Here is a 25,982-nt window from a genome sequence, read left to right on the forward strand (position 1 = left end):
TTTCCCCCTTAAAGGTAATGCGGCTGCAAGTGTATGCGTCTGCTGTTCGTGATTGTAGTCATTTTTGTTGCAATACGCTTGTTGTGATAATTGATAAGATTTTTCCGCGCTCGTGCAACGTCACCTTCATTTTTGTACGGCTGTCCGCTGGCCCCCGCTGGTCTTCTTCCACCCTTGCCGTCCGACGTTTTATGTTCCATTCAGTGCCGTGTCGGTGCGATGCCCGTGTTGCGGCGCCTCCGGCTGACCCCCTCGCCCCGCCGGGCTGCCCGGTGACCTCGCCGGTGCCCGTCGCCAGATGTACGGGCGCGAGCCGGCGCAGCCGGGGCCGCAGGTGCCGGTGCCGGCGCCTCCGCCGCCGTACCCGGGCTGCCGGCGGCCGGAGTCGGCGCCCTCGCCAGCCGCGCCAACCGCCGCCCGAGCCGCCCACCTACGCCAACCTCGGCCCGCCCTCGGACGCCGGCGCCGGCGGCCTCCTGCCCTACCAGGTGACGCCGCCCAAGTCTCAGGTGAGCCGGCCGGCGTGTCGTGTGGACTGCTGTGCTCCAGCCGGACCGTGTTTCGCACGCATCCCTGGACGTCTGCCGCGGGGGTCGTCCAAACCATGTCGTGCCATGGTTTGGAACCAATTCAGGGAACTAGATCGGTGTTCTGTTCAGCGAGTTTCATAAAGCGAAGATGTAAGGCTCGCCCTTTTATGATGCCTTCCGTAAGGATGTTGCCGAAAACGGAATGGTTTCATCCTGCCTGTCATGTTATCGTAGACTTGAAAACTAAACGCGATGTCGTCATATATTGTACCCATGTGCATATGTAGTGGGATTAAAAAGTGGTGTACGCGAGTTCACCGCCGGCGTGGGTGTGGGGCCGATGCTCTTGGTATGGAAGATATGGGAGCGGCTGGGGAGGAAACCATGCCAGTGAAAGTCTCCGCATGTCTGGGTTATTGCCTCGCTAGTGGCCGGACCATGACCAGTTTGGTTTGTTATGGTGTTTACTGTGCTCGATAAGGACAGGGCAGTCCTCAGTTGTGAGATATCTACGCCAGATCTGTGTAGATATCTTGTGCATGTTCATGCGAACGTGCAGAGCAGCGATATGACGGCAGTGCAGCAATGAAGTGCTGTTGGACGGTCGGCAGGGCCCCTCGGAGGCGGAGAAGAAGCTGGACGAGCTGACGCGCCAACTGGAAGAGGAGCTGGAGGGCAGGGAAGAGGAGGGCGAGTATTTCGGTGAGAGTCGCTGATCGCGGCCGACACCGGTGCCGTTCGTCGGCTCGTGCCGTGCGCATGCTCTTGTGCAGCAGACCTTCATTACGGTTTGGCCATCTGCGTCGCGACCAATGGCATGGCCCTCGGTCAGCCAGCGTTTCCCGTTTGGGGGGCTGCGCGGCGAAATCAGCGTGCATTCACGTCCGCCTTCCGCCCAACGTGCGGCCAGCGTTGTGTTGAACGCGTTCAGTGCGAAGACTGACGGCCACTCACCTGGCTGCCGGAATGTGCAGGAGTCCCGCCAATGGTGGCACCAACTTCCATCGTGCGATGACATCGTCCACCAGCGGCGCGTGTGCCCGCGCCCCACACTGGGAGGCAAGCCGCGCTTCTTCCAGCGTGTGTGAGGCAGGGAGTGCGTGTGTGTGTGTGCATGTGTGCCTGCGGGTGTGGATTGCAGTTTGAGGGTTGTGCGCGCGGCCGGTGTCCGCAGGGCTGTGCTACACGTGCGGCGAGAAGGTGACGGGCGCCGGCCAGGCCTGCCAGGCCATGGGCAATCTGTACCACACCAACTGCTTCGTGTGCTGCTCGTGCGGCAGGGCGCTGCGCGGCCGCGCCTTCTACAACGTGCACGGCAAGGTCTACTGCGAAGAGGACTATCTGGTGAGTAGTGGTGCTGGGGATGGTCCGTTGTGGGGACTATCTGGTGAGTAGTGGTGCTGAGGCTGGTCCACTATGGGGGCTACCTGGTGGGTGGCGGTGCAGAGGCTGGTCCACTATGGGGGCCACCTGGTGAGTGGTGGTGCAGGTGCTGGTCCACTATGGGGGCTACCTGGTGAGTGGTGGTGCTGAGGCTGGTCCACTATGGGGGCTACCTGGTGGGTGGTGGTGCTGAGGCTGGTCCACTATGGGGGCTACCTGGTGGGTGGTGGTGCTGAGGCCGGTCCATTGTGGGGACTACCTGGTGGGTGGTGGTGCAGGGGCTGGTCAACTGTAGGGACTGCCTGGTGATTGGTGGTGCAGGGGATCCACTGCGATGGGAGCGACATAAAAAGTGATGGTGCAGACACAGGCCAAATAGTAGCGCTGCCTGGTAAGTGGCAGGTTAAACCTTTGCTGTGATTTGAGAAGAACCTGATGACGGCGTGCCCCAGCACTAATATTCGGTGTGAGCTCGCGTTCGTTTGTTGCCCCAGCCATGTGCGCTGGATGCGGCCATTAACAAGCGCCGGGTGCCGGCTGGATACCCTTCGCTCGGGTGGAGGGTCAATTTGACCTCTCTGAAATCTCTGGAAATAGGAGAGCTAGAGACACCAAATTTACAGGGTGTGTTGGCCTGTACGTGGGCTCACTTAAGTCAAAGTTTGTAAGTGGGCTCACTTAGGTCAAGACCAGGTCAAATAAGGTCGGACAAGGTCAAACTCCAGGCTGGTCTCTAAAGTACCCCAGAATCTAGATACGTGTTCTGAGCAAAAGGCCACGCGTCATTTAAGGTTAGTGACCTTGTTTGACCTTTTAGAAGTCATGGTGACTAAAATCACTCAAGACTGCTTTAAGTTTTGCAGTTGAACAAACGACGAAGATTACTCGAGGCAGTTGTTCCTAAAAAGAAAATGTAGACCTGGGTCATTTTAGGTCAGCGACCTATTCTGACCGTAAAGAAGTTCATGGAAGATGCATAATGTGGTTCCTATCATCAATAAATTCGAAATGAACACTAGAAACGATCGCATACAACAAACCCTAGTTATAAAACAGATTGGTATTGACCCTGGTCTGACCTTTATACCTGACTCTAGGTCAATGGAATTTGTTCATTCAATTGTTGTATAGTCTATGAAAGTATCTCAGAAATGCACGGCTTCGTCTAACATTCCTTGTTGAATCAAATGGAACGATTCCCTAGAAATTGACTTCGCTGAATTCATGGCCTTACTTTGACTTGCCGTACGTCAGCAACCGTATAAGGTGCATGTATTTTTATACCAAACGATCCGCTATTCAATTGTCTACAGCCGTGCAAAGTTTGACGCGGCTACGCCGCGCCGTTCGGAGACCATTCTGGAAAACGTTCGAGGGGTCAATCTGACCCCACCCGAGCGCGTATAAAGCGGTCTCTTTCAACATACGCGTTAAGTGTCGGCTGAGCTCAGCACACTCGCCGTCAATATGGTGTCCCCGTTCGGTACGTGCGTGGGGAGCCGCTCCGTGTTATGTAGGGCAGACGTAGCATGCACATTCAAAGCGGAAGCGTAGTGCGGTAGTTCGCACGGGAGTGCTCATTGAATACTGGTGAGTTTGGAGCCTACTCTTTGTATTGCATTTTAACATTGCGTTGTTTGTATACGTGTCTCTTGGACGTTGTAAGGTTTGCCAAAGTCATAGCATAATCAAAGATGATTAGTTTTGTGTGCAGAGGACAGAAGCGCCTGATTGGCAACGTTGTCGTTCACTGATCGACGTGATGGATATATTCGTTCGTGCATCTTGGCGTGGATAGGCGGACAGTTGGCCTTGGCGTAATGTGGCCGCCTGCACTGACTGAGCGCCGCCGTGCTGTTGCCAGTACTCCGGGTTCCAGCAGACAGCCGAAAAATGCGCCATCTGCGGACACCTCATCATGGAAATGGTACGCGCGATGGGCGCTGACGTATGGAACAGCTAAGCTGAGGAGGCTCGGAGCTCGGGGGTGTTGTAATTGGCAATTTAAGACCGGCTTACGCCTGCCTCAACTTGTTTTACTGACGATGTCCATGGATGCTCAAGGTGACGGCTCAAAGCTCCCATCAGTGCGTTCGAATGCTATGTTCGTGGCGTAATTCGCGTGGCATTGGTCAGTGATTGGACGGATATTTACCGTGAGCAGATCGGAGCAGTGTTTCTAGGCAGCATCCGTCAACTCGGTTACGCGTAAGTGCAACAGACTGGGGGGGCCGCATGGTGTCCGAGTTTCCAGCTGTACTGCGCGGCGCTGATGGCTGTCTATCCCCAGATTCTGCATGCCATGGGCAAGTCGTACCATCCTGGGTGTTTCCGGTGCTGCATCTGCAACGAATGTCTCGACGGCGTGCCTTTCACGATCGATGTCGATAACAAGATCTACTGCGTGAACGACTACCACAGGTAAGCGTGTCTCCCTCACGTAGCACGGGGCCCCTGTTGCGCTGTCTCAGACCTGTGCCCCGCCGTGCCTGCTGGGGATGCACCTTTGAGTTGCTTCCGGCTTCAGCCCTCGAACAAATATGAATGCTTCACGTTTGAATGTAGTCGATACGAAACCGACCGCCCGTGTGCTTTGGGCTTCTACTGACCGGAGGTGGCGGTGGCGGCAGGATGTTCGCGCCCAAGTGCGCCGCTTGCGGCAAGAGCATCACGCCAGTGGAGGGCACCGAGGAGACGGTGCGCGTGGTGAGCATGGATCGCGACTTCCACGTGGACTGCTACATCTGCGAGATGTGCGGCCTGCAGCTGACGGACGAGCCCGACCAGCGCTGCTACCCGCTGGACGAGGCGCTGCTGTGCCGCCGCTGCCACCTGCAGCGGCTGCACCAGCTGGGCCGCACCTCCACCAGCCACATGCAGGTGAGGCTGGCCACCGCCGGCGGCGCTCGGCGGGTGCGGGACGCAACGGCCGGGCACCCGGAGCGGCCAGCGCTGAGGCGGGAGCTGCTCACTCCCGCCTGACGCTCGCCGTGACCAGGCCGACTGGCCGTACTGCCACGGGGGCGGACAACAGCTGCGCGGCGGTAGATTCCTTCAAAATCTTATGAAACGAAGGAGTTGTATTTAGCCTGATATTGGGTGGACTGCGATATGTGCTTGCCAGAGGTCAGAGTAAAACAGGTGGCTTTGGCGATGCTCCAAAGTTCTAGAGAATGCTAATCTACTTGTATTGACCATCATTGCTCAGGGATGCTTGTATAACCAAGAGTCAGCAAGTTTCATCAGCTGTGTGTAGCTGCAAGCAATGATAATGTGATTGTTCAAGCCCTGAATTTTTCACCACAAGTTCCACATTCTTCCTGAGTGACATGCAGTCAACGTAATTCGTGTGAGTTATCGTCTGCACCACACGGAGTGGTGTATACGTACCCATGCACCTCCCCCGCGTAGGAGTCGTCGCGGACAGCCCCTGAACATCGCGCCGCGGAGCGTGTGCAGCATCTGACCCGTTCTTCAGCAGTGGTCACCTTTCTGCCGCCCCTGGGAGCGGGCTGCCACGGCCACAGGTTGCCGTGCCACGGCGGGTGCGGCGCCGCTGCTCACTTGTTCGCGCGCTGTGGTCCCGCGTAGCCGGCGCTGCGTCCCCCCCCCCCCCCCTCACATGCCGGTCTGGTAGCCGACTCCGTGGCAGGATGCATGCGGACGGCAGCAGCAGCGGCGGCGCTAGAGGAGCGAACTGATAATGTTTCACTTTCAACTCGGCAGTCCTGCGAATCATCGCGAGGATCGCGAGCGCCGTGGGGATATCGGGAACGTTCGAGGCACCGTGTAGCTCATCAGAACTGGACGCCTGGTCTTACGTGGGGTTCAACGCCAGACGGGGTTGTAGATTTGCGTCTTGAAGACACCGGGTGACTCTCTTCGCCACCAAACTTCCAAAACTAGACGTGTAATGCAGTTCCAGAAACGATCATGGTTTGACACCGCGGAGCTGCACATAAAACAAGTCTCCAGAAGGGTACAGGACAAATGACGTGCCTCAAGAGGCGTGAATGTTTCCTTTTTTAGGTTGGCCGATTGATTTACTCGAAGAAATGGGCGACACTCGACCTCACGCGGCAGTCGTTTCCCGGCGTTGTTGGATTTCGTCGTGACGTGAGTGGGCTTTGAGCGCCAACAGTTGTGCGTGGTGACCAACCACGTGTGAGGGGCGCGGCCTGCCCGAAGTGGCCGATTCCTGACCACCGCTGACATCGGCGCCTCGTTCGCAGAGCGTCGACTACAAGTGCACGGACACCGGCGAGCCGACGTGGTACTACGCCTCCTCCTAGACGGCGGGGGCGCCGTGTGCGCCGGCGGGCGGTGTGGCGCGCGCGCGCCGGCCGATGGTGCGGCTCGCGGCCGACGTCCTACCGGTCCGACGCGCCGCGCTGTGATATGTGCTGCCGACTACTGAACACATTCCATCGCGGGGCATTTACTTCCGACGCGGCGACTGAGGTACTGCGCTGGCCGGTCCCGCTGGGAGACGGCCGGAACGGAGCGGGCCTTGTGTGATTTTTGTCGCTTTCGATCCACCTTTTGGAGCGCGATTTTTTAGCTTTTATTCGCACGGCGCTCCAGGTGAGCGCTGGTGCGTCTCGGTGTGAACTGTGCAATTGTAAAAGTTCGCTGGAGTGCGTGTCATGTCCAGGCAAGACGGATCTCCGCAGCTTGGCGGCTTTGAGTACCAATGTGCCAGATGTGCGAAAGATAGTTTGTAACTCGGCTGTCTCGATGCGAGCGAAGCAAGCCTCGCCACGGATGCCGAAGTGCCCTGTATTCCGAACTCATGTGCGTCTTATGCGGGATGGCCGGCCCGGTGTCGCGAGCGGCCGGCCGCGCGCGGCGGCTGGTTCGTCGGCCCGCATCAGCCGGCCGTGGCCGCTCGGAGCGAACCGGGATCAATGTGATATGGATCACGTGTGCGCGTGGCTGCGTCGCTCGGGCTCGACGAGCGGGCCGCCGCGGCCGGGCGCCTGTGGTCGAGCTGTGGCGAGGTGCCGCGGGCAGGAGCACCGGCGGCCCGGGCCGGCCAGCCGGCGCGGCGGCGCACTTCCGAGCGAGCCCGGCGCGCCTCCGACCCCGGCGGGTGCTGCGAGACGCGTGGGCGGCGGCGGTGAGCCGAGCCGAGCCGATGGCACCCGTGGCGCCGGCCGCGCGGACTGCAGCAGCGTCCGGCGCCGCGTGCGGGCCTGGCCGCGTTGCTCAACAGCGTGGGAACAGTGCCGGTGGGTAGGTACTAACCCTGGCCCCGGGCCAGCTCGCTCTCGCGCTCTCTCTCGCTCTGCAGCGCGGGTGTGGTGTGCGTGCGCGGCGGAGGCCGGCCCGTCTAATATACTCGTCCCTTGGGGACATCCATCCAACGGCCGCGCCTGTCTGGGGTAGAGCGGGACGGCCGTGGCACGGAGGCGCGCGGACAGTCCCACAGAAGACGCTCTCGGCCGGTCGGAGACCCACGACATCAGTGGGTGGCGTCCGCTCGCGCGACACCGGGGCAGTCGCCAGTGGCACCTCCATTGCAGCGAAACGCCTCTCGAAGTCGGACGGGTGCTTTGAGTAGGCCATGAGGTCGGGAGGGCCAGTCGCGTCTAATATCCAGAGCGATGCGCAGTGGCCCGTTAGTATAGGTTGTTAGTGTCGGTCAGTGCCACAAGAGCACTTAAGTAAAAGAAAGCCCGTACAATTTGATTTGTATTCATACTAATGCTTCTCAGTCATGGATGTTCGCTGAAGCTACGCTCTTGCACGATAGAAAAGCCTGCACATAGTTCATATTTCAACATTTAGTAACAACACAGCGCTGCGCGACGTTCATGAAGAATTGCACCATCATCGGATGCCCAGCGGTGCCCAAAGGCTGCTAGTCGACACATCGGGAGCAATGTATATAGCTGTACTTGCATTCGCGTTGCGCATAGGGTCGCACAACCATTCCAGTTTCCGTACACTGCAAAGGGTGGGAGGTACGCCTGGGTTGTGGAGCCATGGGAAGTGTCGCGGGATGTGAACGCTGCCTTTAGGGATGCATTTGACGTCTCGGCTGGCAGCGTCGTTGGCTTTTGGTGACCTATGCCGGAACTATCTAATCTGGGACGATGCGGCGGACCAGTTTGTTTCGGCGGAGGTGTGGCGTGCAGAACGGAGCGGCAGCCACAGCTGGGTGCCTCGTGGTGACCTCACTCGCCTGCCATCATCTCCATAAACTCTGCAACGAGAGGCGTCCGGTCGCGGTTCGCGCCCTTCCCCCTCCTCTCTCGTACACACGCTCATTTTATTTGGTCACGTGACATCGATGTTTTGAGCAGGCAGCGATGCTGAGCGCAGACAACTTTGTGGTAGAACAAGTCTTTCATGCGTGCAGTTTGTACGAGCAAATGACATATATGTCGCTTATGTGTGTACTTAATGTCAGCAAGTGACGTTCACAGTAGTGACATATGTACCCCATTGCAGCGAGCACTAGCGTTGCACAGTTCTGTTCACAAAACGTAGCCCGTCAGTGATGTCCAAAACGCCAAACGGCAGAACCACAGAAATGCACCTGTGCCGTGACAGCGACAAGCATAACGGACCAGAACAAAACACAACGCCGATCGCGTTACAAACCACCGAAACAGAAACGTTTGAACACGTTCAACACGGTAACGACCAACAGACAGCTGCTATGGTTACTGGCGACGTGTGAAATTACCATGACAAAATCTACTGAGAACGAAATGGGGCGAGAGCGCTCAACGCGCCAGTCGGAAAGCTGCTGGGGAGTACGGGCGGTCGTGACGTGCCCCGCCGTGCCGCCCTGCAGGTCAGGCCTGGCCGACACACCGGCCGCACCTGACGGAAACCCACCGCGGCGTGCCAGGTCCCCCGCTCTGCTCTTGCATGCACGCACACGCATGCTCATTCAACCGTGCGTGCTCGGCCTGTGAGCCGTCTGGGGCGCCTGAGGATGTCTTTGACACTATGTGTGCTGACGGAGGAAGCTTGCGTTTTTGTATGTTATGCGCAACTGTTCGTTGTCGCACGTCGCGTCGCTGAACTGGACACCCTTGCGACGGGCACGTCGCTGGGCGCTGGACCCGTCGCCGTCCGGAACCTTGTGACCCCGAGATCGCGCAGACGGGATCATTGTTCCTAAGTAGAAAGCTCTTTGCCTGATGGTCCGATACAGTGATCTGTTTTGAGCACCATGTTCTTTTGCAGCGTTTGGGAGGCTGCAATGCTCTGAGCTCTGGTAACCCATGCTTCTCGGTCAGACTGCTCAACTTTGAGCGTAAATTAACGCAATTGCATGGGAAACTCGTGTGTGACGGATGAGCGTGACGCCACATATGTCGTCCAGCGCTCCGCCTATCCCCTCCTCCATCTGCACACACGGTGTCAGGACATTCCGGGCCACCACACTCATGCGTTCGCTGCCACATCCAGAACGTACCGGAGTCTGGTGCTGGCAGGACGTCACCTAGCCTGTCATCATTTCCATGAACTCTGAAACCACAACACACACAGCCTATGGGTTGGCGCAGTCAGCGTTTCCGGCAGACCGGCGGCGGCAGCCGGTAGCTGCCCATAGTCGAACCGACAGGCGCGGCCACTGCGGCTACTGGACGATGCTCCGGCCGTGGGTGCTCAAGCGTCTAACAGGCGGAAAAGCGGTTCAAAGAAAGCTTAAAACAGTTTGGAGCGCTAAGCCCGCGTGGGGCCGCATTTGGCGCTGAATGCTCTTGTCGGGAAGTGATGCAGGAGAATTTCAACTAAGCTGGCTGCTGAGCGCCGTGTGTTGTAAAATGGATTCGATTAGGTCGGTCGCATAACACTTATGTCATGGCCAGACGTAAGCCGTGACATCGCAATTTTAAGCCGTGGTAAAACGACAAAAATTGAACTAAGCATGCCTCACATTGAATCCAAGCGGAACGGTCGCTCCAGTTCCAGTGGGAAAGGGACATATCGTCCAGCATATACTCCTGTGCGGTGTCGGCTCCTTCGTTTCAGGTGTCGAGCGATTGTTCACCGCACACCGTGCGTGCATACGTTCTGGAGCATTTGAGTGAGAAGTGTGTGCTTATTTCGTCACTGAACGTGGCCGCTGGGGGGAATAAGACCTCTGCTTGTTTCTAAATGCCCTCCGGATACGAACTTTTTTGCCAGCGGTGTCACTCGTCGCTTTCTTCCCAGCAATAATGCGTAAGCGTAGACATGACACCACTGCGCGTCTGTTGCAACTGCATTAGCGTATTCTTAGCGGAGGAACGATTGATATGCATCGCAATGGGTATATCATGATTCTGACAGGACAGGCGTTTTTGTCCGCAGCATCTTTTGTTTTCACTCTGAATGGGTTGCCTGAAATCAAGTTGCACGGTCGCTCCAGATTCTGTGGGAAAAGGATGGATCGGCCAGCATATGCTCCGCTTCGGTCTTCTCCGTGGGTGGCCCTGGGTTCAGATTACATGCTGGCGAAGGGAAGCTGATCGTGTGTACCCTGAGCGCAACATCCACGTTGTGCCGCCCAGGTTAGCCGATGACTTTTACTCCGCCCTTGCGTCAAAGATAGCTACAGAGTATGTTACGTGCCGAACAACACTGCGGGTCAGGGTTGACCCTCGACCGTCAGTAACAAGGGAACATTTTACGGCAGTCAGGCCAAGCAATGGGCTATCTCTGAGACACTCGTGCTCAGTGCCGCTTGTAAATGGGCCCAGGATGCTTCCTCGCCCCGCGGAGGTGGAAAGTTCCATGTCGTTGCACACCATCACCACTGGCTCTGTGGGTCGCACTTGCTCGAGGCCGTGCGATATATATATATATATATATATATATATATATATATATATATATATATATATATATATATATATATATATATATATATGTGTGTGTGTGTGTGTTGTGTGGTGTGTGTGGTGTGTGTGTGTATGTGTGCTGTGTGTGTGTGTGTGTGTGTGTGTGTGTGTGTGTGTGTGTGTGTGTGTGTGTGTGTGTGTGTGTGCGTGTGTGTGTGTGTGTGGTGTGTGTGTGTGTGTGTGTGTGTGTGTGTGTGTGTGTGTGTGTGTGTGTGTATATTCCATGAGGTTCTGGATTCATGCGGCCTTTTATTTCATATCGCACTGAAAACTGAGGTCCTCTCGTTCGGCGAAGGATGCAGCGATAGGGAAGCGCAGCATTGCGAAGGCGTGGGAAGCTCGGCTGTGCTACAGGCTCCGGTCACATTCCATATCATGCTGCACAGCTCCATGGGCGCATGTGGAGACCCGTCACCGTCCCAGCGGATTCGGCTGGGGCACCCATTACCGTCCCACCGGATGCAGCTAGGGCACCCATCACTGGCCCACCGGGCTGCGGCTGGGAGAATCCCATTCGGGGCGTCACTTTCTAAAATCGGTTGGGATGGCCACCCGAAAAGCTGACCTAATCTCTCCTCAAAACACGATTTCTCCCCGATTTCGGTGACTTGAATTGTTGCCCTCGATGTTGCATTTTAAAACAGTTTCCTTAATATTTCGTAGATTTAAGATCGATTTCCGGCCCAGGTATGCTTTTTATTTTATATATGAATTTGGTACAAAATTAGCATGATACTAATCGTGAGATGTTCAGGTGCGTACTACCTAGCATAGCAAAAGTAAGGATGATTGTTCTGCGCTTATTTGGCCCAGTATTCCCTCCTTGCTCACATGTATTGAGGGGACTCAGAGAAGCATGGGGGGAGGGGCTCAGGCCCTCCAAAATATATGTGACGCCCCTGGACCCCATCAGCGTTCCACCGGGCGGCGGCTGGGGGTTCATAGCCGTCCCACGGCCTATGGCTGGGAATCCAGCACCGTCCCACCGGGCTGTAGCGGGGACCCATCACCGTCCCACTGGGTGTGGCTGGAGGACCCACCACCGTCTCACCAGGCTGTGGTTAAGGGACCCATCCCCGTCCCACCGGGCTGTGGCTAGTGAACCCACCACCGTCCCAACGGGCTGTGGCTGGAGGACCATCACCGTCCCACCGGGCCGTGGCTGGAGGACCCATCACAGTCCCGCCGGGCTGTGGCCGGAGGACCCATCACCGTCCCGCCGGGCTGTGGCTGGGGGACCCACCACCGTCCCGCCGGGCTGCGCGGCGTTTGAGGGGGCGCGCCCGGGCCGGCGCAGGCCTGCGCCTACCGTCAAAGTCGAGCGTCCCCGAGCCGTCTGTGTCCACCTCCTCCACGATGCCGTCCAAGTCCTCTGACGTAAGCTTGTCATCCAGCGCCTTCAGGATCTCCCGCAGCACCTGTGTCGTGATGTAGCCGTTCCCTGGCGACGAAGCAGGGATCCAATTAATAATACAGTAGTAATAGCCGCATTCCTCGGAGAAAAACCAGCAGAACGGATATATAGGTGCCTTCATATTTCGGTAACGTGCAGTTATTGAAATGAATGACAGAAGTGTTATTCATTTCGATAAAGGCATGTCGCCGAAATATCAACGCATCTATATCTTTATTCTCATGACTTTCTCCGAGGAATAAGGCTATAACTACCGTCTTAGCTATGTGAATAATGCTCCTCGCAAATGCACTTAACAGATTACGTAAGCATTTGCGTGCACGAGTATGTGTGTTTTGTGTGTGCGTGCGTGGGTTGCCGTGTGCGTGTGTGTGTATGTATTTGTGTGTGTATGTGTGTGCGTGTGTGTTGTGTGTGTGTGTGTGTGTGTGTGTGTGTGTGTGTGTGTGTGTGTGTGTTTGTGTGTGTGTGTGTGTGTGTGTGTGTGTGTGTATGCATAGATATGTCTAGATTGAATGTATAAAGACGTATATGTAAATATGTAATACGTGCTCACACTCACCTTTTCTTATTACAGTTCACGATTTTCCACTGTTCCACATCGGGGTTTAACCTGTCTTATTTTACGGATATCTATGAGCTTTTGGAACACCTCGGAACACTTCTCATGCGCAAATCCAACGTACAGTTAGACATGGTTTCTACGCTACGGACACCTTCTTTGTCGTATAGCCGGAACGCCTCCTTCAGTTCTTGCTGCATGGCCTCGTCATCCTCTTCCTCCAGGAAGTTAGAGGCGATACTGACGAAGCTGTCGAAGTCCAGTTTCCCATCTGGGAACGAGCGAGTAAATGCCCATTACATACAGACCGCAACAGATGGCAAAGTACAAATTCAACAGAACGCACTGACACAAAGGCCATGAGTGCATCGGAAAACACATCCATCCATTTCACAGGCATGGCCTATGTCTTAACAGGTATGTCAAGCATTCTCCCGGCCGGGCAAGTTCGCAGGCCGGGCAAGTTCGCACACGTAACTGTCCTGTTACGCCAACTGACGTGATCTGCGCGGACGGACCGTCACAACTGTGACCTGGCGCGGATAGACGCGTCACAACTGGCGTGATCTGGCGCGGATAGACGCGTCACAACTGGTGTGACCTGGCGCGGATAGACGCACACAACTGGCGTGACCTGGCGCGGATAGACGCATCACAACTGGCGTGACCTGGCGGGATGACGCGTCACAACTGGCGTGACCTGGCGCGGATAGACGCGTTCACAACTGGCGTGACGTGGCGCGGATAGACGCGTCACAACTGGCGTGACGTGTCGCGGATAACGCGTCACAACTGGCATGATGGCGCGGATAGACGCATCACAACTGGCGTGACGTGGCGCGGATAGACCGCGTCACAACTGGCGTGATCTGGCGCGGATAGACGCGTCACAACTGGCGTGACCTGGCGCAGACCGACGCGTCACATCAGTCTCTCAACATTTCAGCCGCGTCGCCCTCTGTCAGGGCAGAGGGAGAACAGGACGAAGTACCACTGAAAGGTCATGTCAGAATCCACGATTGACTGAGAATGGCGGTGCCAACGCCGCTTGCTGGCAGATCGCTGTTGGCGACAGGCAGGGGCGTCACCAGGTGCGGACAGGAGCGGGGGAAATGCTCCCTGGCCCCAGCGACCATTCTACTGTTTTTTTCTGACTTCCCAAGTAATAGGTCGTGGCATCCAGCGCCAGTGTGTCCCTCGCCCTGATCGCTGACCAGCGCTGTCCGGATGCGATGTGTAACAGTATTCTGGGTCTTTCAATTTGCCCAGGATTGGGACGTTGGTGGAAATGACTGGTTGTTCGGTCCGAATTAAATGCGAAGTGCTTAAATAGCTGTTAGGATGCAGATATGGCGTGAGTCAGACTCAAGGTAAATGTGACTGTTACAAAACAATATCCGCCCCCCCCCACCCCCCCGCCACGTGAGCAGTAAGACGTACACTTTAACTGTGCTAACTTTCACGCGTGCTTGCTAGCGCTGAAGTTTTGCAAAGGCCCCAAATAACGCCGCAGGACATTATAAAAAAAAACGGCGATACTGCCTATACGACGAGTGCGCGTACAGCCGGTACAGATGGCACGTGTGCCGCCGCTACAAACGCACCACAGCTAAACCTCTGGCATATTTTACAACGAGATACAACACGCGGGATGTTTCTGCTTTTGCGCTATCCAACGTGGCTGTTATGAATGTAAGAAGCTTGCTGCCTTCCAGCTGTTTTATTACATATTCACAAACTGCTGCAAAAAGACAGGAGTAGCTGTAAGAGTAAATCAAGATGCTATCGTCTTAGGACTGCAGGAGCAACACGGAAATGTCCTCATTTCCGTGTCCTTCCGCCCACTCCCATCACACCCTCATTCTCCCGCCCACTCTCATCACGCTCCCATCCCCCGTCCACTTCCATTACACCCCCATGCTCCCTCTCACGGGATCACGCCATTTGCAAGCTGGCTTGCCTTTGGCCTTGTCTTCACAGAGCGTCTTCAGTTCGTCGTCGTCAAACTGCTGGCCCATGGTGTTGAGGATGGCGGCCACCTTGTTGACCTCGATGGAGCCGGTCTTCTTCTGGTCGAACATGCCGAAGGCCTTCTTGAGCACTAGAGCATATGGGGTGGTAATCGGTTTGACGAGTTCACGACATGTCGAATGTCCAAGGTGAACTAGTCAGTTTTAGCTCGTCGCCGACAATAACGCAACCGGATTTCTGCAATCATTGCATTGCTATTCACATACCAATGGCTGCTGGCGGAAAAGGCTGAAGGGAAGCACAACTATATGAATGCGATGTCGGATCTGCCACACGCTGCTAAAACGGCAACATCGCCCTTTTATAAAAATATATGTAAGCACAACGTGTGCGTAGTGAATACGTCACTGATCCGTGGAGCAGTGCCATGTGTGAGAGCGAATGTGTTATTTAACGTTGTCATGTCATGCCATGTCGGACGATATCATCATGTCATTTGTGATTAAAGCGTGTCCTGTTCCACCTATAGCCGTCGCTGCCGCTTCAGTCACCTTCAAAACAGCGAGCGTGAACACTGTTCAAGCCCCGTGAGCGCGCGTGCCATTTGACTTGCGGAGCGAGTGGCGCGTCTAGGGTGTTCGTGATAGGGTGTTGTGAGCAACTTTTGAGCGTGTTCGGGATGCGGCTTCTTTGTGGGCAATGTGTCCCTGCGTCTGTGATGTTCTTATGAGCAGTGTGTCTCGGATGAAGCCTGCGTTTTAGGTGCTTGGCTTCTCCAATGTTTGTCTTGGCTCCTGGATGAGCCCGACTTCCTGCATAGTCCCCCAGAATGCATTACCCAGCGTAATAAAAGTGCATTACATGGGAAATTACATAGGGCTACTAAAAAATGTACAGCTTTTTTCCCGACCAGTGTGCTCCTGGCGCCCGTGACGCGCCTCTGTGCCTCTGTGCACATTCTCCCCGTGCACTAGTGTGCTTGCTGGTGCCCGTGACGTAGCGCCTCTGTGCACATTCCTCCCCGTGACGATGTGCTGCTGGTGCCCGTGACGCGGCCGTCTCTGGCGCAATTCCTCCCGTGACTAGTGTGCTTGCTGGTGCCCGTGACGCGGCGTCTGTGCACATTCTCTCGCCGTGACTAATGTGCTCCTGGTGCCCGTGGCGGGCAGAGCCGCGCGTGGTCGCGCCGGCGCGGGGCCCGGTCCGGCCACGCGGCTGCCGGCACGCCGCCGGCCAGTCGGGCCCGCCGAGGCTCGAACGGGCCCGCCGGCCGGCTGGCCTCGCGGGAGCGCGGCGCGAACAGCTGGCCCGACTGTCCGCCTCATTAACAGTGCCCCACCCTCTCGTGAGCTATGTGGCCGGCCGCCACCGGGGCGCGCGGCGGCGGGCGTGGCGCGAGCGCTCCGGCGGTGGACACGGCGTCTTAGCTCCGAGTTGATATAAGGGCCCCCGCCGTATTTATACATTACATATGTTGTGTTCAATTTTAGCCAGCCTTTTAAGGGTGAACCCGTCATTGGGAAGATGCATGTATGAACAGCAATAGCCTAGGGACCCTAAACGGATGTAAAGCTTCAACTGCAGGCGTTGTTACCGGTCTTCTGCGAATGGCCTAACCTTTTCAAGTGGCTCCAAGTCGGCTCGTAATGACGATAATTCTAAACCGAGGCCCGGGTCGGCAAAGAGCACCCTGAAATCCACTGAGCTGAGCCGTAATTGGGTGAACATTCTCACGGTCTTCAGACGACAGGCACTATGTCTCTACGGCGCGACATTTTTATTGATTTGAGCATAGGCATCTGGTATGTTGTGCAGGCTGAGTCATCGTAGCATCTTGCTAGTACGATTTTCCGAAGAGCGGCTGGAGCCCTGTGACAACATACAGATGTGTTTTTCAGCCGTCCGGCGTGTGTTGTGCTTCTCAAACGCCGGTTGGACTGCGGGCTGGAACGCCATGGGGAATGCGTGGGTACCTACACACCCCCATCCATCGGGTGGCGGGTGGCGGGTGGCGGGTGGCGCCACCTGATGGATGGGGACGGGAGGCACGCTGGGCCGGTGGCGCCGGCGGCGGAGGTTTGGCATTTAACGAGCGGTTGCAGACGCGCCGCGCGCCCAGTTTGGAGAAACGATGCGTGCGAATGGCCTTGACATACTGAAGAGGTAGCCTCGCAAGGTCAGGGTGAGCCCGTGTGTGAGGTGGTATGCTCCCGACGCATATGTCCGTCAATGGAGTGCGTTTCGACCGGCTGCCCTGCCTGGCTAAATGTGTTGTTTGCTCGTGGCATGTAGCGAGAATGGCGCAGTCGGCATATTTCATTGGGAGAGTTATTCGTTAAGATGTCGTAGTAGCCGGTCGACGTCAAAGCCTTGGGTAGCGGGATAGGCTTGGACGTGCGAACTGCAGTGCAACCTATGTGTTGTCGCTTTGGTCCGTCAGACATCACGACGGTCGGTGAGATCTAAAACAGCTGAAGCCAGCTGTCCAGAACTCTGGATCTCATGCCTTTGGTGTTTTCTGGTCCCTTAACTTCAATGGGCACTTTGAGTCCAGGTCCAGGTCTGGTCAGGTCTGGTCAGCAGGCAATGACCTTTTTATTGGTAACGTAAATATAGCGTGGTTATCCTATATGAGCGGATGATTCGTTTCGTGCGTGTTTGGGGTGCGTTGCAAATAAGTTTCTGTCCCGCCGCGGTTACCTGCCCTTTAACTGACCTTATTTGCGGTCAACGCAGCGAACGTAAGCCTTACTTAAGCATCAAACAAAGAGCGAAACACATGACTTTCATTAAGTCCCGCTGCACTACTCTGACTCTTTGGGTATCTCTTTCTTGCAACATTTTTCGTTATGCCGTCTAAGACACACGACAGACGGCCATAGTACCTTCATCAGAGGCCCCCGCTTTGGCCCATAACGTTCCGAGCGAGACAAAGCGCATAAGCGGCAATACGTCAGCTGTTTACGACTTGATGGGCTCAGAAGTTACCTCCCGTGATCGCAGTGTTCTCCTAATTCTGCGGAAAATTCAGAACTTTGTGGGCCTGATGTCTTTAAAAACGATTTACCGTCTCTTCGAGCGGCAGCGTATTATCGAGCCCAGTGTCCGCGGCTCGATTACTCCTCGGGCACAAGTGGTTTGTGATCCCATACGGCTCTCAGGCATCTAAATATCAACATCTAGTGCTATGAATGACTCGGGCGTCACACATGTGATCACTTTATATTGATCTGACGGCGTCAGCAGACGCCATTTTGAGTGCCGCTGGTCAAAATCGCTGAGCTACGCATTAAACTTTACACACTGTTAGATCTGGGCCGTACTCCAAAGCCTCTCTCACGCTAGATCACTGTCTAACTATAGCAAATGCACCCATACCTTGAGTGGCTAGGCTAGGACTGGACTAACCATCTATCTCGAGCGGCAGTGCATTTTCGGCCGTCGTTTGGACGGAGTCGCTGGGCGTCGATTGCCTTGCTGTCCCTTCTGGTTTATTCGCATGGACGCCACTCTCAAACATCCGTCTTCGAGGAAACCATGGAAGGATGCTCTAAGAGCACGCACACGCTTGCACGTCCATGTACAGTTGCCGACGCACCACGGGTGGACAATGCTGAGACACGTCGTTGTAGACAATCTGCCACAACGGGTGACCATTCGACGGTAAAATATCAAAACTATGATACGTTCATCGGAAGTCTGTATGGCTGCTGCCACCACAGCTATGCTGCATTCTCCACCACTGAGCGTTGCCTGAATGCATTGACTCAGATGCAGGACGGCGAGCGGCGAGGGGACAACATCTGGGACAGTTCTAAGCAACTGCCACTACATACGGCGTAAGCTATGGCTCACAATGTATCGAGCGAACACTCATGCTAACGCATGCATCGGCTACCAATCTTACTTTCGAGCTGCTCTGGTCCTACTTCGATGTCCTGTGACAAAGAGAGAGAGAGAGAACATTGGATAGGTTGCCGCCGATATTGGGAAGACCATGACAGTGCGGGCCTTTCACACATCACAAGATGGCGCTGGGCTCGGCTCGGGGACTCCTCTGCTTTTAGGGACATCAGTTCTCACCGTCTCAGTTCTTACCGTCTGTTTAAGCACGCCACCGTGTCGGCAGTGTATATAACATGAAGGACATGCTGCTTGGTACAGGAGATGAAGAGCATCCCAAAAGGAGGAAGGTCCAGTCCCGTTTTCAAGTGGTCTTTTTATGCTGTTCTTTTTGTCCTATTCGAATGACTCATTAGAAAATGTGCACATCATTGCAGCACAAGTGTCTTCGAGGATGCTGCTCTGCTCTATGCAATCATTTGGTACTTAGGCGAAATAGCTCCTCCACCTTTTTTGACATCGGTAAAACTGCAGCTACTGCTGAGACCGTTAGACTAATGAAACCCCCAGATAACACTACCCTTGTCCCTTGTGGACAGCTTTTGATGACTTGACAATGGAAAACAATGTTCAAGTTTATTAGCTCTCTGAGCAGCGATAGACGCGGACATGGGTAAGGAATGCAAGGGAACAATTGATCATTCGGTGCTATTTACAGCCCTGCCCTTCTTAAGACATACACCCGTCTAGTTTCTGAACTACACACCCGCAAAGATGGGGAGAATATCTTGTGCAGACTTTTAAGGCCACGCACGCATTCATGACGCCATAATGACGTCATTAAAAGCGTGCGATTCCATTGGCCATGTGGCGACCAAGGCCAATAAAAATATAAATGTCCTCACATTTCACATCACATCTGGCTCGTCACTCACATCTGGCGTTCGTGGGCACGATTTCCGAACATAACGGCCGACAATATGCTCTCAATCAATGTTGTACATGGTACGATGACGTAATCATCCAATGACGTATCGAGGAGCAAATTTACTGAACATAGAAACTGCATTGCCTAGAGCAGTCTTTTCCACATAAGAACATACCAGCAGTGATAAGTGAGCTTGTTTCATCACATCTGATGCTTCCTACAACACCTCCAAACATGAAACATTCCCTCTCCTTGAAACGGTTAATCTCCTTCTTTTCCCTGGGTTTCCCCTTTATCCTTCCCCCAGCGCATGGGGTTAAACGAAAGCCGTTCTTAAAAGGCATACGAAGGTCTTTACGAGGCTTCATTGAAGAAACAGGCTGGTTCAGCGGCTGCAAAGCTCCACAGGTTATTCATAGCAAATCTAACTGAAAAGGTGACAAGAACAGGCACTGCCGGCCAATGTCCATCCGGACAACCATGCCTAGTCATTGAAAATAACTGAAAAAGGGCAGAAACAAACCGTAACGCGTGCAAAACATAAAAGGAACATGTACAGCATACACGATTTAGAATACAGGACTAATCGACTTGATATACAGGCAAATAGTGTGACCAGCGCGGCCGCCATCACGCTAAAATGGCCACCAGAGCCAGCGTCGGCTGAAACTTACTGGCCAAGTGCTCTTCATCGATATCGTGGTCCTGAAATTACAGCCAATACAGTGGAAAGGAGCATCGTAAGCACTGGCAAGTGAGGGTCAGCGGTCACAGACCCCTTGGCGGCTCACGCTACCACAGTGAATGCCTCTATGATCGTATCGTAATAGAGTTTTAGGGACCTGGAAAGGAAAAGACAGTTCTCAAGAAAACATATGCCGAGGTCTGTCACATTTTCTGCTCACGTAGCTTTGTTGTGTTTTTGTTTCTGCACATTTTCCCTGTTCGCAGTGTTCGACAGTAACGTCAAAATATGGTACACAGGGGTGCAGTTTCCTTTTCATTTGGGGGCTTCTCTCCCCAACTTGGACTCAAGCCCCTCCCTCTAACTTCGAGAGAAAAATGGCGAAATCCGAGTCTTTTAAAGAGGAAAACCAGTTTGAATTTAAAGGGTAGTGCTTAAAATTTTCCACAGTTCAGCCCCTCCCCTCAATCATACGTTGCGAACGTACGCCCCTACTGGTACACACCACAGACATGGTCTTTTTGGGAGCAAGGTTATTGGGGGGGGGGGGGGCGGGGGGGGAGAATGCCGGCCATTTATTGTTTTGGGTCCCTTTGGGCAAGTTTCTATCGGTTCTATTATTTGCAGTGCAAGCTATTTGCGGGGGCATACGAAGGCACCCAAGGCGTGTAATTATTGTTTTCCAACGTTGACATGTCTCAAACTTGCAGTAAGCAGTCACACATTCATTGCATTAGCCCGACCCCACCATCCGACCATGATCAGTCATCATCTGTTTGCGAGCATTCTGGGCTCCTCGGGCTCCTGGAGCATGGCACAACCGCGTCCTCCACCTCTGTTGTGCCACGCTCAGGCCGTCGCACCGCCTGACTGGCGCCAGCCGGCGCCGGCGGGGTCGCAGACCTACCGTCATGGCTGCTGGCTGGCTGGGTGGGTGGGTGGGGGGCTGAGTGCTGGCCGACCGTCGCCGTCGCCGTCGGGCCAATACTGCGGTCGCCGCCTGGCCGCCCCCACCGCCGGCCACCGCTCCGGCCAGCCGGTCGCGGCGATGGCCTGGCCGACGTGTCGGTGAGAGTGCGTCGGGTCGGCCGACGTCGGAGGGGAGTAACTCACAACCAGACCGGATACGATCGGCCCTTCCGGTCAGGTCTCTCTCTCTCTCTCTCTCTCTCTCTCTCTCTCTCTCTCTCCTCTTCTCTCCGCTCTCTCTCCTCTCTCTCTCTTCTCTCTCTCTCTCTATCTCTTCTCTCTCTCTCTCTCTCTCCTCTCTCTCTCTCTCTCTCTCTTCTCTCTCTCTCTCTCCTCTCTCTCTCTCTCTCTCTCTTCTCTCCTCTCTCTCTCTCTCTCTCTCTCTCTCTCTCTCTCTATCTCTCTCTTCTCTCTCTCTCTCTCTCTCTCTCTCCCTCTCTCTCTCTCTCTCTATCTCTCTTCTCTCCTCTCTTCTCTCCTCTATTCTCTCTCTCTCTCTTCTCTCTCTCTCTCTCTCTCTCTCTTCTCTATCTCTCTCTCTCTCTCTCCTCTCTTCTCTCTCTCTCTCTCTCTCTCTATCTTCCTCTCTCTCCTCTCTCTCTCTCTCTCTCTCCTCTCTCTCCTATCTCTCTCTCTCTCTCTCTCTATCTCTCTCTTCCTTCTCTCTCTCTCTCTCTCTCTCTCTCTTCTCTCTCTCTCTATCTCTCTCTCTCTTCTCTCTCTCTCTCTTTCTTCTCTCTCTCTCTCTTCTCTCTCTCTCTCTCTCTCTCCTCTCTCTCTCTCTCTCTCTCTCTCTCTCTCTCCCTCTCTCTCTCTCTCTCTCTCTCTCTCTCTCTCTCTCTCTCTCTCTCTCCTCTCTCTCTCTCTCTCTCTCTTCTCCTCTCTCTCTCTCTCTCTCTCTCTCGCTCTCTCTCTCTCTCTCTCTCTCTGCTCTCTCCTCTCTCTCTCTCTCTCTCTCTCTCTCTCTCTCTCTCTCTCTCTCTCTCTCTCCTCTCTCTCTCTCTCTCTCTCTCTCTCTCTCTCTCTCTCTCTCTCTCCTGCTTATAGAGCCTACTATACTGGGGTTTGTTGGTCAGTGGTCAGGGATGCAGAGCGCATGTCACCTGCCGTAGGCTGTAAGGTGTTGTCCCATTGTATGGTATCCTTACTCTGCTGCGAATTTACCACCGTGGATTATTAATTCGAGATCGTTGATAGCCGAGCTACGAGTTAGTTACGTCCGGATGATTGTTCAGCCTATGCTATTCAGGACATTTAAAACGCGCCATGCAGTCGTGACACTGCTGGAGTGGTACCTTCTCCGTCCCGGTCGGAGAAATTCTCAAACCCACTGCATCTGCCAGATCGTCTTCGTTGACACTATATTTTCTGTCCTTTTTCGCCATATATTTTCTAGGCTGCCAAACCCCCAATGCTTAAGCGACATGTAGATGTGCAGAATTACGCCCAGCTGTAAAAAACATGTCGCCTTACAAGCGTTCTCTCGCATGCGTTCAACGCTTTTATCATCGCGTTCGTGGCAGTATTTTGGGACGTACCTTTCACTTTTATCACATTGTTTCTGTTGACTGTTGGATATGCAACAGCGCGGATGTCAACGTGCGTACGCGCCTGTCACTCCTTGACACTTTTTGCGCGAGGCGCGGGGCGAGATGACTTTTTCGCGCAAAACTGCGTCTTCTGAGCGTTACATTTTAGGCGAGTTTGGGAACTTGCGGCGCACGTGCCTCACAAATGGTAAATCTCCATGCTTGTGGACCGCAGACGACCAAGAGGTTTCATGGCCCGTGTTTAAAAGTTTACAATTTCGAAAACTGGTTTGATTTGGTTGAAGCATCCGCCAAATGGAGATCTCAGTGAATTAAATGCCTGCGTTTTGGTGCTGAACCAGAGATAAATTATGATCTAACGGCGCACGGACTACGCCTGCATGCAACTGCAATACAGTCATATCTGTGGCCAGATTCGAATCCGAATTCAGCTGGCAGCCTGTTGATCCGACCCGAGCAGAGCAGCCCAGTTAATAGTGATCCTGATCCCGGCGTTAAAGATATTGTGACCTTATCCGAAATGTGTTTAGATGGTGGATATTCAAATCACCGCTTCAGGTGCATACATGAAAGTATACCTGAATGCCTATTAAACATACATGTGACATATGCATATATCATGAGTGTCTTTTATTTGTTAGTTATTGATGCCAAACGACTATCATGTGTGCAACTTAAGCGGTTATTGGAATAAACTGCATCTTAATGTATTTTGGTAGGGTCATACTATTCTTGAGTCGGAATCAGGATCTTAAAACCAGGCAGCTTCGTGGGAGTTGGGGTCAATCGCCTGTCGCTTGGAGTCAAGGTTGAATCTGCTAAAAGAAATGCAGCAATCAAAGCTTAAAATGAATCCTGATGAGAGAAAAAAGAACGGCCATGGGGTTCACTCCTAAGCCTCATACATCGCTGTGCACTCTGGCGTTAAAAATATCCCACCGCTTTTCAGTTACACTGCCTCTCTATCCGTCAAACGAGTATAAGGGCATTGGCATCGGCAACATGTCTGGCCATCGGACAGGATCATCTCGAGTCTGCCAGCTGAGCACCCTGTCCGATCACGGTGACCGCGCCGCGCTCCAGCCGCCGACGTCGCCGCGACGAGAGCTGACCTGGCCGGGGCCGTCGCTGGGCTTAGGCACGTCTGGCCGGGGAGGCGGCCGGGGGCGCGCCGGTGCCGGCCGCGACCGTCACCGATTCTAGTCGCTTGCTGTCCACTCCATTGGGGTCAGGAGCGCGCGCGGCAGAAATAACCGTCGAGTCGCGTCAGTATCGTCGCGCGCGCGCGGCACGCCACGCCAGCGCATTGTTCGCGAGGTGACGAGCGAGCCGTTTGAATACGCGGCCTGGTGCGACTCGATCACCCCCCCCCCCCCTCCGTTCCCGCTGACCGGCGACGCTGCAGCGTCGATCGCCGCGGGGAGAGGTCTAGCTGTCAGCCTGAGTCAAACTGATAACCACGCCGTGAGATCAGACGACTTTTTGTGAAGTCCTGTCAGTTTATGAACGGAAGGGTGACCACGGATATCGTGTGAAACGCGAAACGCGTACAAGTCTGGGTTAAAGGTCGACATGGTGGCAGCCCTAAATGATTGCGACCGCGCAGGCTCCAACCTTTTAATGCAATTTGCTTCACAAGTCGTACCTGCAAAAGAATGAACGTTCTCAGGTAAACATGGAATATCCCTGTTCATTGTTGAATTCATTTCGACCCACTCTATTAGATACTAATGAGATCCCTTACTTTTCCGGGTAAGAGACCCCCTGAGTACCACTAGGGGACACACTACCACTAGACCCACTAGGGGGCACATTATTATTCCGGGAAAAGGACTAAGGGGTCATTCTGTTCCACCACGGACGCCTTCCGGCTGCCCTCCTGGCGACACGGGGCGGCATCGCCTCGTCGATCCGGAGTCCCCTCGAGATCGAGTCCCCATCACATCATATTGGTCCCCTTCCCTGACGCCGGAGGTCTCATGACCCGTGCAGTTGGCCGCGGGTTGACGCGGGAACCCTTATTGACGCACCAAGGTCCCTGATAGTCGCAGGTGGTCCAAAAATTGGCAAAAAGACCCCAGTCCGGCTTACCGGGCCCGTGCTGGAATTGGGACAGCGGGCCCGCCGTTCGGTACCGGGAGCCTGACTGACACAGGACCATTCCGTTATCTCAACGGCAGCACTCAACATAAGTTATCATGTTTCCTTTCATCGTCAGAGGCCCCAGCCAACGGAAGAAACCATCTGTCATTCGGGGTCCTGTCCCCGTCCCCGTTGGGCAAATGTTCCCCTGACCGATTCGAGACCCCTTGTTGGCACATAATACCCTGTTAGACACTGTGGGACATTGAACGATACAGGAGCCGCGACCAACGTAAATCGCTGGTCTGGCCTTGTTCCTGCTTGGGAAATGGGCCCCCAAGAGCTCAGACCAACACGGAGCCAAATGTTCGTTGTTGTTGACCTCTGGCCGAAATAGAGGAATGCTCTGTCTCATGGGTCCCAATCGGTGCAATAGTTCTTCTTAATGACATTTGAGATTAGGGTCCTGTGGGTGAGGGTCCTTCAGGTGACCTGCAGCCGGCCTTTCAGACCCTTCAGCCTTCCAATCGGACCGTTGATCTCTGTTCTCGAGAGACCATTCGGCCACTCTTCGGGACCCTCCAACACTGCTCCGACTCGGGCCACTTGCCGCCACAGGACCCTTGTTAGGGACTGTGGCTCCTGACCGACACAGGAGCCCCTGGTGACGTCAGGGACCCCAAACTCTCAAGGACTCGGACGAACATGGGGCCGACCGTTCGGCGTTCGTTATTTCTTTCGGTTTCGTCGTCGCCGACTTAAACATCCGCATTATATCAGGGCCCTACAAATGGACCAAGGGGATCTCTGACGGATATTTTAGGTCACGACCCTACAGGCCGCGATTTTATGTGACCTACAGCCAGTCCTTGGAGCCCTATGCCCTCCAGCCCTGCATTTGATTGCTGGTTCCCATGGGCCGCCCGGGCCCCTCTTCGGGTCTCATCAAGTATTCCCCTTGGTCGGTTCTGGGTCCCTTGAGAGCACAGGTCCCCTGTTAAGCGTTGTGGGCCGCTGACAGAAACAGGGCCCTGACCAGTGTAAACCACTGGCCCCAAGTTTATGGCTGATTGGGAAACGGGCCCGCCGGCCAATACCGACACGGAGCCGACTGTGCGATACTGAGGGTGCCTGACCGATCTATAGGCTCATTTGGACTCAGGGGGTTACTGATCGGCTCAAAGGGCATTCTGACTGTTATTTGAGGACCCGTCCCCTT

The 25,982-nt window shown here is 54.6% G+C and overlaps 2 protein-coding genes across 4 annotated transcripts; one reads left to right on the forward strand and one right to left on the reverse strand.

Moving 5' to 3' along the window:
- The first annotated feature begins 427 nt into the window (after window positions 1-427).
- Window positions 428-6,923, forward strand: LOC119109608 (LIM domain-containing protein jub). Its single transcript, XM_037233310.1, has 7 exons — window positions 428-509; window positions 1,142-1,232; window positions 1,705-1,874; window positions 3,778-3,840; window positions 4,204-4,334; window positions 4,544-4,793; window positions 6,146-6,923. Exons 3-7 carry the CDS (start codon window positions 1,761-1,763, stop codon window positions 6,203-6,205), a joined length of 618 nt encoding a protein of 205 aa, XP_037089205.1. The 5' UTR covers window positions 428-509; window positions 1,142-1,232; window positions 1,705-1,760; the 3' UTR covers window positions 6,206-6,923.
- A 685-nt stretch (window positions 6,924-7,608) lies between these two features.
- LOC119109609 (troponin C, isoallergen Bla g 6.0101) lies at window positions 7,609-21,097 on the reverse strand. 3 transcript variants are annotated; one of them, XM_037233314.1, is made up of 7 exons: window positions 21,070-21,097; window positions 18,614-18,644; window positions 14,696-14,836; window positions 12,890-13,006; window positions 12,069-12,200; window positions 9,349-9,401; window positions 7,610-8,121 (listed from the first exon to the last, which is right to left on the reverse strand). In XM_037233314.1, exons 1-6 carry the CDS (start codon window positions 21,073-21,075, stop codon window positions 9,376-9,378), a joined length of 453 nt encoding a protein of 150 aa, XP_037089209.1. In that variant the 5' UTR covers window positions 21,076-21,097; the 3' UTR covers window positions 7,610-8,121; window positions 9,349-9,375. The 3 variants fall into 3 exon arrangements, with proteins under 3 accessions (XP_037089206.1, XP_037089208.1, XP_037089209.1); XM_037233311.1 differs by lacking the exon at window positions 9,349-9,401 and having other exon boundaries at window positions 7,609-8,121; XM_037233313.1 differs by lacking the exons at window positions 9,349-9,401; window positions 18,614-18,644 and adding an exon at window positions 20,152-20,182 and having other exon boundaries at window positions 7,609-8,121; window positions 21,070-21,095.
- Between the last annotated feature and the right edge of the window lie 4,885 nt (window positions 21,098-25,982).

The sequence above is a fragment of the Pollicipes pollicipes genome, unplaced genomic scaffold, assembly GCF_011947565.3.
Source record: "Pollicipes pollicipes isolate AB1234 unplaced genomic scaffold, Ppol_2.1 Scaffold_7231;HRSCAF=8579_pilon_pilon_pilon, whole genome shotgun sequence".
NCBI lineage: Eukaryota > Metazoa > Arthropoda > Thecostraca > Pollicipedomorpha > Pollicipedidae > Pollicipes > Pollicipes pollicipes.